The sequence below is a fragment of the Sesamum indicum genome, linkage group LG1 (genome assembly GCF_000512975.1).
Source record: "Sesamum indicum cultivar Zhongzhi No. 13 linkage group LG1, S_indicum_v1.0, whole genome shotgun sequence".
NCBI classification, from domain to species: Eukaryota; Viridiplantae; Streptophyta; class Magnoliopsida; order Lamiales; family Pedaliaceae; genus Sesamum; species Sesamum indicum.
Window position 1 is genome coordinate 13684953 of NC_026145.1, and position 11980 is coordinate 13696932.

At 34.3% G+C, this 11980-nt stretch overlaps 3 protein-coding genes across 5 annotated transcripts in view; 1 reads left to right on the forward strand and 2 right to left on the reverse strand.

The window, feature by feature from the left end:
- LOC105166273 (probable aspartyl aminopeptidase) lies at nt 209–5799 on the reverse strand. Its single transcript, XM_011085582.2, has 11 exons — nt 5658–5799; nt 5105–5240; nt 4867–4945; nt 4569–4771; nt 4425–4494; nt 3793–3909; nt 3466–3621; nt 2050–2223; nt 1166–1240; nt 951–1091; nt 209–667 (listed from the first exon to the last, which is right to left on the reverse strand). Exons 1-11 carry the CDS (start codon nt 5725–5727, stop codon nt 446–448), a joined length of 1443 nt encoding a protein of 480 aa, XP_011083884.1. The 5' UTR covers nt 5728–5799; the 3' UTR covers nt 209–445.
- On the forward strand, nt 7076–9761 carry LOC105166283 (mitochondrial pyruvate carrier 1). Of its 3 annotated transcripts, none has more exons than XM_011085592.2 (5): nt 7076–7198; nt 8325–8436; nt 8521–8575; nt 8654–8789; nt 9356–9761. In XM_011085592.2, the coding sequence occupies exons 2-5, from the start codon at nt 8344–8346 to the stop codon at nt 9393–9395; spliced, it is 324 nt and encodes a 107-aa protein (XP_011083894.1). In that variant the 5' UTR covers nt 7076–7198; nt 8325–8343; the 3' UTR covers nt 9396–9761. The 3 variants fall into 3 exon arrangements, with proteins under 3 accessions (XP_011083894.1, XP_011083909.1, XP_011083901.1); XM_011085599.2 differs by lacking the exon at nt 7076–7198 and adding an exon at nt 7264–7404; XM_011085607.2 differs by lacking the exon at nt 9356–9761 and having other exon boundaries at nt 8654–8793.
- LOC105166306 (WD repeat-containing protein 74) overlaps nt 10306–11980 on the reverse strand; it is a 6567-nt gene continuing 4892 nt past the window's right edge. The window contains exons 9-12 of the mRNA XM_011085618.2: nt 11900–11980; nt 11494–11549; nt 11074–11131; nt 10306–10854 (exon numbers count right to left, since the gene is read on the reverse strand). Coding sequence (XP_011083920.1) covers nt 10691–10854; nt 11074–11131; nt 11494–11549; nt 11900–11980 — 359 coding nt within the window. The 3' untranslated portion in view covers nt 10306–10690. The remainder of the gene's footprint in view (nt 10855–11073; nt 11132–11493; nt 11550–11899) is intronic.

The following is an 11980-nucleotide window of genomic DNA, read 5'->3' on the forward strand; positions in this document are numbered from 1 at the left end:
GATCAATAGCCATTTGTGTTGCTTTTCTACTACATGTTTTTCCCTTTTTACTCGTGAATCCTCACATTGGTGGTAAATGTACGCTAAGTTGGTAGTAAGAACTAAGGCACAGCAGGAAACCCTTCTCCATACAAGTTCTCATACGAAGTTTTGGAACAGAACTTTGATAGGAGTGTGAAGCAATCTCATACTAAACGAAACGATTTTCAACTCTTGTGGGGTCTCTTTTCTAGTTTTTTGAATAATAAGGTAAAGGTCGTCACATCGTCCTGCTTGATTACAACTTCTCGAAAACGATATAAATGGTTAACAAATTGGTAAATAAAGTAGAAGTCGTTGTAAATAAGATGGAGTAACCACCTAAGTTCAGAAACAACTGCAGTTCATGAAATTAAGAAACTCAAATATGTCGCAAGGAGCACCAACCATCACCAATCCTATTGAACTATATGTCGACGGCCAGTTTTGCATCAAGATGTGAGAACTCTTGGAAGAAGGCCTTGAAGTGTTGGTAAGAATGCTTCACGTCGTCAACTGCACACATTTCCCGTATGCTATGCATTGACAGTTGTGGGGCTCCGACATCAACCGTGCGTATGCCTACACCACTTGCTAGGATTGGACCGATGGTTGAACCACACAGCATGTCATTGCGAATCACAAAGTCCTGATTCACATGTTGGATAAAAGAATCATAAATGCATCAAGACTGGAAACGACCACCAAAATTCTAGTCCATACTGGCCTTGTTCGAAATGAGAATCCAATCAAAGTATATGATTTACACTTCCCATGTTTATTGGCTATCATTCATAATCAAAGAACATTGGCCAATTTACAAGGCAAGTACAGCCACACGTGTGCAGAGATTGGTTAGAATCATTCGAACTAGGTTTCAGAGAAGAATTTTCATGTGATAAACCGTATAAAGATAAGTACTGTATACAAACCTGTACGGGAAGTTTGTGCTTGGCTGCTATCTCCCTGAACAAGAAGGAAGTTACAGCATTGGTAGCATATCTCTGGTTTGCATTATGTTTGATGACGAGCCCACTGTGCATCTTCGGCTGATGGTTTTCTTCATGTTTGTCCTGATAAACAAAACATGTCAACTGAATGCAGATAAGAACTTTGTACATCTTCAAACAGAGCGAAGAATTCGTACCATATAGTTGGGATGCAAAGCATGAGCCATGTCAGCTGATACTAGGAAACTTCTCTGGATCGCTATTGGCAGCAACTTTATAAGAACCACAATTAGTAAAAAGAATCATTAAACAAATATTCCAAATTTTCCTGCAATACAAAAATAAGCAAGAAATTGCAAATGCAGAATATCTGTACCCTCGGCTCCCTGTTTTATTTGGGAGGCTCTGGTACGGGTTATAAATCCAATGACCGTCAAACTAAAAACTTTGGATCGATCCAGAAAAAATACTATAAACTTCGGATGCATGGACATTGGCAAGATATCAAGGTCTTTAACCTGCTCCTATATCTGTAAGTCGTTCTCCGAGCAATTTGGCAACAGAGGCACTTTAAAAAGAATTTTCAAACAGTGATGTCTTGCAACAATTACTTTTTTTTTTTTTTTTTATATCAGGGAATCCAAAGACTAATACTTCTAAAGAGAATCTCGTAATAGCATAAGTGTAAGGCCAACTTAAGTGACTGCTGATCATAACACTTGAATACTTATGACTTCTGCGCACTGCATTTATAAACTACAGCAAATTGAAGATAAAATTTAGAATTCATGCAGAATTGTCATTCTTCTTTCCCTTGATAACTCAAACTTGGATGTATCAGAATGGTCATTTTAGATATCCTTTTACAAGGATAATATCATCCATTTCATGATCCTTTTCCAGAATTTGCTTTTCAGTACTGTGATTTCGGCTCTTTACTAGAGACAAGATATTTCACATCGAGGAAAAGTCCCATCCTTCATACTAGATTTAAATGCTACTAGAATATTGAAAAATTAAACTCCAGTACAAAGCAGCTACATCAAAGCTAGAAATAAGCAGGATATGTACATATGGTTACCTTAGTATCTGAGCTGAAGGAATTGGTAATTCGTGATAAAGCATCCAACATGACAGGAGATCCAGCTCCTTGTGCTGAATCAGATCCAACCTCCTCATGATCGAATAAGGCAACCATTCTTACGCCGGTCTCTTCCTGGAGACTGCTGTCAGCAGAAGTCGAATCTATCAGTGCCTGAAAAAGAAGTCCACGAAATAAAGAATGTAAATTAACGTGTACTTGGTGAAAGTGGCTATTTTTCAAAATGGACATGAAAGCATAGACCAACACTTATGATGTAATAACTAATGGCAAGACATTGAGTCAACAGTCAATAATAGATATAAAAATTTTCCTGCATCTCAACATGCATGTTTTTACAGGTTTTCAAGTAACCTGGACATAAAAAATTTCATTAATGCTCATGCTAGTTTGCTATGAATTTTATCCATCTTTTATTTCATCAACTGCACTTCACTGAAAAATTGTTTCATTTGACACAGAGAGACGGATGTCCATATATATGCCTCTTAAGTAGAAGGGCAAACAAAAGAAAAGGTCAAATCTTTTAAGTCCTTGCACAAATATTAGGAATTGGTTTCCGTAATAGACTAAAAGCATTTGTAAAATTTTATCTGATATTTAATTCATCTTGCACGAAAATCCAAGAAATTTCAACATGACTACCTCCAAGATAAACATGAATATCAGTAGACAGTCAGTATTTTTTATATTTAAGACGGGAAAAATATTTTTTTAGTCCGTTAAGTATGCCCAATTTTAGTTTTAGTCCTATAAGTATGCCCATTTATTATTAACTCCAGTAACTTGCAAAATTGATTAGTTTTAGTCCTCCGGTCGATTGGATTTATAATTTGCGCCGGAAAAGTGACATGGCATGACACCTAGATGCGTTTTTGTTGATTTATAATCCTATGTGGCTAAAATTATGATGTGGAAGACAAGTTGGCCATCTTTTGTGCAAGTTTGGAGAAGAAAAGTCACCTTTCTTTCCTCCAAAAGATGGCCAACTTGTCTTCCACATCATAATTTTAGCCACATAGGATTATAAATCAACAAAAACGCATCTAGGTGTCATGCCATGTCACTTTTCCGGCGCAAATTATAAATCCAATCGACCGGAGGACTAAAACTAATCAATTTTGCAAGTTACTGGAGTTAATAAAAAATGGGCATACTTATAGGACTAAAACTAAAATTGGGCATACTTAACGGACTAAAAAAATATTTTTCCCTATTTAAGACAATCGGTTTTCCAAACTTATTCCAGTCAGGTCTCTAATTGAACTACATATGTTGTTTGCGATGTGCTTGACAGCAAAACCTTCATTTATTAGTTCCTTGCAAAAGAACACAATAATTTCTCAAACTGACAGAATACTATTATTTTATATAAAAGTTGAACAAGACTCGCACCTTTAGAGAACAAAATGACATGCAAAGATTGTCCAGTCTTCCAGAGAAAACAAATTCCTTCAAGGCACCAGCAATAACACTTTTTTGAGTATCACATGCTTGCAACTCAAAATCACATATGTCATCTGGTTTGCACCCAGCCTGAGCAGCAATCAGCTGAAACAATAATATTATAATTAGAGCATCATCAAGATTTCTATCATGTAAAGACAAATTTTCGAGCTGCAGAATGAACAATAAATTTGCTCAAAACAGGAAAGTTATACATGAGGAGCCAAAACAGGAATTGGAGAAGAAGAAGAGAAGCTGCTCAAAAAATCTTCTTACCTGCAAAAGAAGGGAATGGTGCTTTTGCCTCGAACTTGTCTTTTCATCAAGCTTCTTGTCATCACTTGACGCAGTTTCAGCAGAACCATTCTTAGAAGCTGGTTTATTCAGCTCAGCCTGCATCATGGATATAAAAGTTGTATAAGAAAAGAATAAGTTGGAGGGAGAAGAATAAAGTTATTTCTTTCAAAATCTATAGTATACATATTCAGATACAATGAAACATGGTTAAGCAGTAATTGTAATTGTATTTATTAAGAAATAATCAATAAACGGGGCAGATGACAAAGCCAATTGATCCACTACTGTCATTTTGGTCACATTTTATGTAACATACTACCTTTAGAAAGAGCATTCAACTAGTCTAAGTAAAGGTTGTGCAACCAAATAAACATCCAAAAACTTTATGCTGTACTCCAAGCGTTAATGATATACGATTAACATTGCCCCACTATCCTGTTAATGGAAAACAAGAAAACATCCACATGATAGCATGTGCCACGTATGGAAGTCGTACAGAGATGAGTTAAAACCTAGCTATATGGGTAATTTCAACAAGATAACATCCAGAATGCAAGTATCTTCATCCATGAAAAAACAAAAATATATAACCAATCCATTTTGATAATTACCTTAACCGATGTAGCCAACACTGGAGCAAGGTGAGTCTGTTTGTTAACCTTGAATCCATCATTTACATCCCTATCCAACATATAGCATAAAATGTTAATAACTGAATATATAGGATAGTAATATAAGATTTCTAATAAAGGCACCTATCCAAATGGATTGCTAGAGTTGGGATACGCATAATGGGTTCCTCAATTCTGACAAGACGGTGAGAGTAGGACTCAGAACCATCTTTATGCTCTCTAATTATTACTCTTCCAGCAATAGCCAAGTCCCGATCGAACCATGTATGCCACAGGCCACCTCCATATGTTTGCACACCAACTTCCAAATACCCACCTTTTGATACCTGAAATGAACATGATTAAGCTTTTCCTATCATATTCTTGTCTCTCCAACTGAGTACAAGTCGTCAAATGCAAACTATACAGTATAAGTAATTACCTTAGTAACCGGCTTCAATTTTAAGCAGGGGCTGTCAGTATGAGCACCAACTATGTAAATCCCATTTCCAGCAACATATCTGTGTCAAACAAGCAATTCACATAAGACACTAAATCAATACTGAAAACTCCCAGTAAATACATAACATAGATAATCAAAATACTAATTGTGTGACAAACGCATATTTGAGATATACGATAAAGAAAAAGAACAAACTTGGAACTGCAAATTTACATACTTTTTACCAATACCAAAAGCAACAATAGTAGAGTGATTTCTGGTGAAGAAATATTTCTTGCCAGCCTCTAGTTTCCAGTCCTCCCTCTCTGAGACTTGCTCATAACCTGCACTTCTCAGTCTCTTCTTCGCCTCATCTAATAAAGAGAATCAATGCCAAAAATTGTACTTCAATTACTAACAACAGAACAGACAAACCAATGAACAATCGGAACTCTATACAATGAAGTATCAGGAAAGGAAAAAGGGAGGGAAAAAAAAAAGGAAACTTGGTGTGCATATCACATTCATAATCATATCCTTCATCCATACAACAACTTCTACTTGCTAAAAACTGTCACTGATGCAAACACATCAACAATCAAAACACAAAAAAAAATTGATCCACGATAGAGGAAAAAAAATCCTAAAATTTTGTTTTCTTGAACGGAAAAATTTTTCCATAAGAAATCCTGCAATAAAATTGCAAACTATGATTATTGGATAAATCTGAGATATTTTTAAAATTAATTTAGGCCACTGAACTATGAGAAAACAAGTGAATAAATGATTACCCACTGCATGAAAAGCTGTTGGCGAAGCATTCAAGAACTCAACGAGATCGACGGCAACTTGGTTTTCCATTAATCCGAAGTTTCACAGAGAGAAAATTGCCTTGTTCTCAACTTCTTCTGTATGCGTTTTCCAAAGCAAACAGCAGATACCATTAACATATACTTATATACCTTTACTGCTTCGCTAAATTCATAAATTATTTTTAATTTTTATTTGTTTTGCATTTAAATTTAATTAAACTCGTTACAATTTTTTGGCTCGTTATACAATTAATTAATTTTAAGTCGTATTATGGGAAAATTATATTTTTAAAATAAATAAAATGATTTATATTTAAAATATAAAAAAGCAAATAAATGACAAATAAAAATTTTACTAACTATATCTATTGGGTAAAATTTTTGAATAAAGATAATGAATGATACACTTATTTAAATTTAAATAAAATGGGAAAAATTATTCTTTCGAATATTATTTGATAACACAATAAAATTTAAATTGCTTTATTAACCGATTTATCTAATAAAAATATATAGTGAAACTTTGGATAAAAATATAGTATCATACACTTACTAGTTTTTTTCTTCTTTTATTTTCTGAAACGTGTATATATATATATATATATATATAAATTTAAATTAAAAGATCACTACGCGGTAGAATAAAATTCAAAGCGGCGTTGAAAATATATGTACCCGACAAAAAAAAAATTAATATTTCGTAAAATTTTGATAAAACAAAATATTATAAATAATTTGAATTTTATAAACATAAAAATGTCTAATTGATAAATAATTCAAAATTTAATATGATAATAAAAAAAAAATGTTAATAGATTTGAACAAATCTGGACTATATTACCTACTAGTTTATTTAAAAACACCTATCCATCTATTAAATAAAGATGATTTATTATACACTTTTCTGAATTTAAGTAAAATAATCATATTATTCAAATAAAAGTTTGATGAATGGTTGGATAAATATAAGTACTTATAGACTTATCTAATATTAAGTAATTATTTAGGTTTCAAACGAATTGATGATACAAATCAACTTTAAATAAAACATAAACTAAAATCAGTCACAATTAATGATAATTATATATTAAAAAATAAAAATAATTTTCTAAATAATAGTAATAGTCCCCTAAAAAATCTGTATATTAATTTGATAGACCAAATTTTATGTCTACATCTTCTAACTTAAATTTTAGGAATATTAATACACATTTTATCAATTACCATAGACCCCTCTCCTTAATTAAAAAAATATAATTTATTTTATAAATATACATTTAAACAAAAACATTTAAATATTTTTATAAATTTTAAAAATCCCTACGGCATGACATTATTCCGTCACTCCCAGCGACTTTTATTTATGTAGACTTTAGAGCTGTTTATGATTGGTCGGATTCTTTTTGGGCTAATTACAATTTCGCCCCACCACCAAACAACTACTTTAGGTAGCTACTAGCTATAAAACAACATATCTCTGGTTTCACACACAACACACACTGAGAAGATCTCCGCTAAAGGTACGACATTTTTTTGTTGAATAAATAAACATAGAGATACACACACACATGCGTGTTTGTGTTAGTATTTGTGTTCTCCTTAATTTATGGTTGGGATTGTTGTGAGGATCTTTTTATCATGAGTTGATGCTTTTATTTTTCTTTGTTCAAATCTTGAGAGTTTGAACGTTGCATTCAGGGGAACAGACAGTGTATGTGGGTCTGAGGTATTGGTTTGGATGTGATTGTTTTTCATGGGTTTGTGCAAGAAATGAATTAAAGGGTCCTTTTTTTTTTTTTTATAATAATCTGGTTTCTGATTTTGTTGTTTTTCTTGGTATGGAAATGAATTCGAGTTGAAAGAGGCGAGATATTGAAAGGATTGAAAATTTTCGCTTTTCTTCAATTGGTTTATACTATGATTGGTTCTGGATTAGTTTACTTATATGCAACTGTTTGAATGAATTGTTCTTCTGAGTTTCCTGACTTCTTGGATTTTGGTTCCTTTTGATTTGTTCATTGGTGCCATATAACTGATTGTTCTTGAATCCATGATTGAGAATTTGGATTTTCTGTAATCTTCTAAGCTCGAAGATTCCTGGGTTTTGAATGGGAACTGATTATGACGTTGATTGGTTTTTTATTCATAGCACAATTTTTGTATTCAGATGTTAATGGTGTTTCTTTGATTATGTCTCCTTCCGTGATTAGTTGACCTCATGTACAGTTTCTTTTTTCCTTTTCCATGTCAATTCTGATGCAATTATCTTGTTATCTGACAGACTTTATTGAAGTTCCAGTCATGTTAATTTTGTCGTATCTGTTCTTCATGTTATCTGTTACATTGGGGGAGGGGGTATTGTAATTATATACTTTCATTATGTACTGTTGGTTTATATGTTTTGCCTTTGGGTTGCCTTTAAGTATCAAAGAAGCCGTAGTGCATTTGTTGACAGGTTATTTCTTAAGCTACAGGAGTTTCCTGATAGCATTTCGTTTGATTAATATATAATCTGTCATATTTTTAATTTATGGCTTCATTGTTGTCTTTATTTCCTTTGGTTTAGTATCAAGCTGTTCTTTTAGCTTTCATGTTTTGATTTAATTTCTCTCGGTAGATGTCTGAGGGTTTCTTGTAATGATGCAGGTTTTTTACTGACGAATCCATGGCTTCCTTCAAAGCATTTCTGAACAGTCCTGTTGGTCCCAAGACAACTCATTTTTGGGGTCCTGTAGCTAACTGGGGATTTGTCATAGCAGTATGCCTCTTGACCTGAGCTAATAGTTTGTGTTTGGTGGTGAAATTTTGTCCAAAACTAAAACATTATTAACTGATTCAACAGGGAGTGGTCGACATGAAGAAACCTCCAGAAATGATATCTGGCAACATGACTGCAGGTTTAACAACAAATTTAAGAGTTGATTATTTTTCTTTAAAACTCTGCTTCTCCCTGAAGATGCTTTTTAATAGTGCAGCAATGTGCGTATATTCTGCGTTATTCATGAGGTTTGCATGGATGGTTCAGCCTCGGAACTATCTGCTACTCGCATGCCATGCCTCAAATGAGTCTGTCCAACTCTATCAATTCTCCCGCTGGGCCAAGGGCCAAGGGTGAGTTCTGCAAACTATGATTTAAGACTTCTCCTTAATCTGTGCACTGCTTAATCTCTCTCTGTACTTACAAACGAAGTTGTTGGTACTTCAGTTTTGGGAGGGAGTAGTCCATGTTGCACTAGTTCTTCAATGTATATTTTCTGTTTTGTTTCTTCTGAATTGGTGTTCTTAACCAATAAGAGACCAGATGACTAGAGGGAAAAGGAGGATGAAATAAATCCCAGTTCCTATTTTCTCTCGCCTCTTGTTTCTAAACAGGTTTGTGACAGACTTTCTTCATATAACTGAGAAACCTGTGGTACACAATCAGACAAACTTTCATGACAATGTAGAGTAACACCTTGGTTACAGTTGTGCTCTCACTGATATGTTGATGCAATCAGCAGCTAGGAAAAGGGCAGCAGATTTATTATCCAGCGGGAATGTTTTAGCAGTTTTTGAGTGGGCTAGATTATATGCGATTTGAGTTGTTCTTTTCTCTAACTCGTTAAAAATTTGATGATTCTTTCCTTAAGATCAATCATCTCTGGAGCTGTGCAGCTAATTTGTTTGTATTTTTCTAGGTACTTGGGAGAGAAGAAACCTGAGGCCTCACCTCAGTGAACTGATGCCGCTTTCCTGTTTTTTCTTACTTGAAAACAAGGTCCTTGTGCCGACTGAACCCACCAACCAGAAAACGAAACCAACACCCCAGCGCCCCTGCTAGCAAAAACTTTAGTTGTCGGTTCATGTGATTAATCTTAATTTCAGGTTGTCAAGACTTTTGTACTTGATGTAACATCAAAGTCCAAATACAACTTATTTCGTGTAGATCATCGGTTTTACGGTGCTCTGATTGTGCCAGCCAGTTATTGGAACATAATAAGACACTGTGATTTAAGAAGACTTGGCCACCAAAAGCCATGTGTGTTAAAACATTGTTGAAGTTGCTCTGTAAAGGGTTTATCATGAATTTTCTGCTTTTGAATCCATCAATTTGCCACCTGTCTACTTCATTATGATAGAAAGTAGAAACAATTCCACTACATGAAGCTAATTCACCTTTATGAAATTACTGATGCATCAAGAATAGGAATTCATTGTGTTAGCATCTATTGCCAGAAATTGTATTCAAATGTATTTTGATTGTTAATCAAACAAATTTTAACAACCTAAATCAAATACGATCAAATTTAAATAGTTAAATCATTTTATACATTTGTTGGCGGTTTTATAGTTTTGATTGAATCCAAAGCAAAATTCAAATCTTGTCAGTGTCGTCATGTTTACAAAATCAAACGAGTTTCCATCATTCGATTGTAAATTCAGCATCAAGCAGTTAAATTTGTTTTTCAGCCTTGGTCATTGCAAACAAACAAGTGAGCGGCTTCACCGCTATTCATCATCCGTAGTAACAAGTGATAAGTATATCAAACGCACTTCATGAAGTAAGCATCCACGGATGGCAAAAAATCAATGAATATAAAATCATATAGTAAAGAAAAGACAATCCAAAACCCGTTACACAGAACTATTGCTTGATGAATGAGTTTCTGCTATGTCCAGAAAAGTGATGCAATCTTTTCTAACAATGAAGTCATGTACTGATAAATACTGAGGTATATCGTACAACATTGAAAGTTTGAGCTCTCCCAATCTCTGTATTACAATGTAGAAAATCCAAACCATGTATTTTCCCGTATGAAAAAGCGTAAGTTACAAACAAGCTCCTATGTGCAGCCGTTTGTTTGATATTGCCCAATAACCAGCACCTGATCTCACAGCATCATGTAGATATGCTCTGAGTTCATGTATAAGAAAGATGGTGAAGTTGCCCGCAGATGCAATGTAGCAATCTTACAGCTAAACCACTTACAATTGTGTCAGTAAGATATTTAATCAACCAGATAAAAGATGTGTTAATAATCGTTGCCTTCTGATCTCTTTCTACTTTTCTTAGATTTCACCTTCTTACTTCCACTATGTTCTTTAGACGACTTTTTCCTTTTGGTACATATTGCTACCTGTTCAGGTGATTCTACCTCATTTACACTTTGCGGATCAGGAACAGAACCAGCAACTTCTGCAAAAGCAGCATGCCAAAAAAGACATTAGCTCAACTGACTTTGCAACGATTTCTTATGAGTGCGACAGAACTAATTAAGTCTGTTGGAGGTTTAGGTGATATAAGGAGACACCTATAATTCACTCAGTGAAAATTCTGCATGCACACATACACACACACACACACACATACAGAGTAAAATCATCAGTAAAAATTAAAAAGGAGCAGAAGATAAACCTTTATTACGGAAATGGGAATCGAAGACAACACTGGTTAGATGTTGCTTTAAGAAAACCTGCAGTCAATTGAACGAATCATTAGTTGACAAAGATTGATGAATACTGAAGTTCAACAAGCACATCAAAGTGAAAAGCAGCTGCTTGTAATGCTCTAAACCAATTATGAGATGGTGCACGTCTCCCAAAGTCTGAAAATATTGCTCCATTTTCAAGCAGTGATTCACTTGGGGTCCTTCAGAAGATAAGGCCCCTTCCGAAGAAAAAGTACATGAAAAATTACATTGAGACCCTTTAAAAAGTTTTCCTAGGATAGTGTGTTTGATTGTACAAGTAGCAGAACAAATTTTCTAATGTGCAATGCAAATATTCTTGCCGGTTGTGGTTACCAACAAGCATGTGAGTTAGTCTTATAGCATACCGCTGATAGCAACTGTCGTGACTTTATGTCCCAAATGCGCAAGTAACTATCAAGCCCTGGTAGAAAAGCCAAGTCATTACACGGCAATTACTCAAGAATATGCAGTACAAACATTATGCAACAGATTGGATAGGGATCCATAAGAAGCATGAAATAACTAAAGGGCTTAGGAGCCGAATTTTGATTTTAAACAAATGTGATCAGGGGGAAAAAAGAACATATGAATAAAATATACTTGGCACTATAACAATATGATCTTATGCCTAGAGAAGTACTTAAGTACTTCAAGTAATATTTGTCATTAACCAGCACGTGTTTTGTGGTATAAAACAGAAAAACAACTGGACATGTCCTAGAACTTGAACAACTAAAAATGAAGCAAATCAGTTAATGATAATATACTGACCACATGAGGCAATTACAGGAAGCACTGGGTGCCTCGCTATGGATCTTATGCTTCCAGAACATTTTCCAATAAAGCATCCCA

Excerpts from the sequence above, each read along its gene's own strand:
- LOC105166273 (XM_011085582.2), bottom strand. The coding sequence starts at position 5,727 with ATGGAAAACCAAGTTGCCGTCGATCTCGTTGAGTTCTTGAATGCTTCG. Across the intron at positions 2,224-3,465 it reads TGTCATTTTGTTCTCTAAAG|GCACTGATAGATTCGACTTC; the intron begins GTGCGAGTCTTG and ends CTTCTTTTTCAG. Across the intron at positions 1,241-2,049 it reads CCTTCAGCTCAGATACTAAG|TTGCTGCCAATAGCGATCCA; the intron begins GTAACCATATGT and ends GTTCTTATAAAG.
- LOC105166283 (XM_011085592.2), top strand. The coding sequence starts at position 8,344 with ATGGCTTCCTTCAAAGCATTTCTGAACAGTCCTGTTGGTCCCAAGACA. Across the intron at positions 8,576-8,653 it reads ATCTGGCAACATGACTGCAG|CAATGTGCGTATATTCTGCG; the intron begins GTTTAACAACAA and ends TTAATAGTGCAG. Across the intron at positions 8,790-9,355 it reads CGCTGGGCCAAGGGCCAAGG|GTACTTGGGAGAGAAGAAAC; the intron begins GTGAGTTCTGCA and ends GTATTTTTCTAG.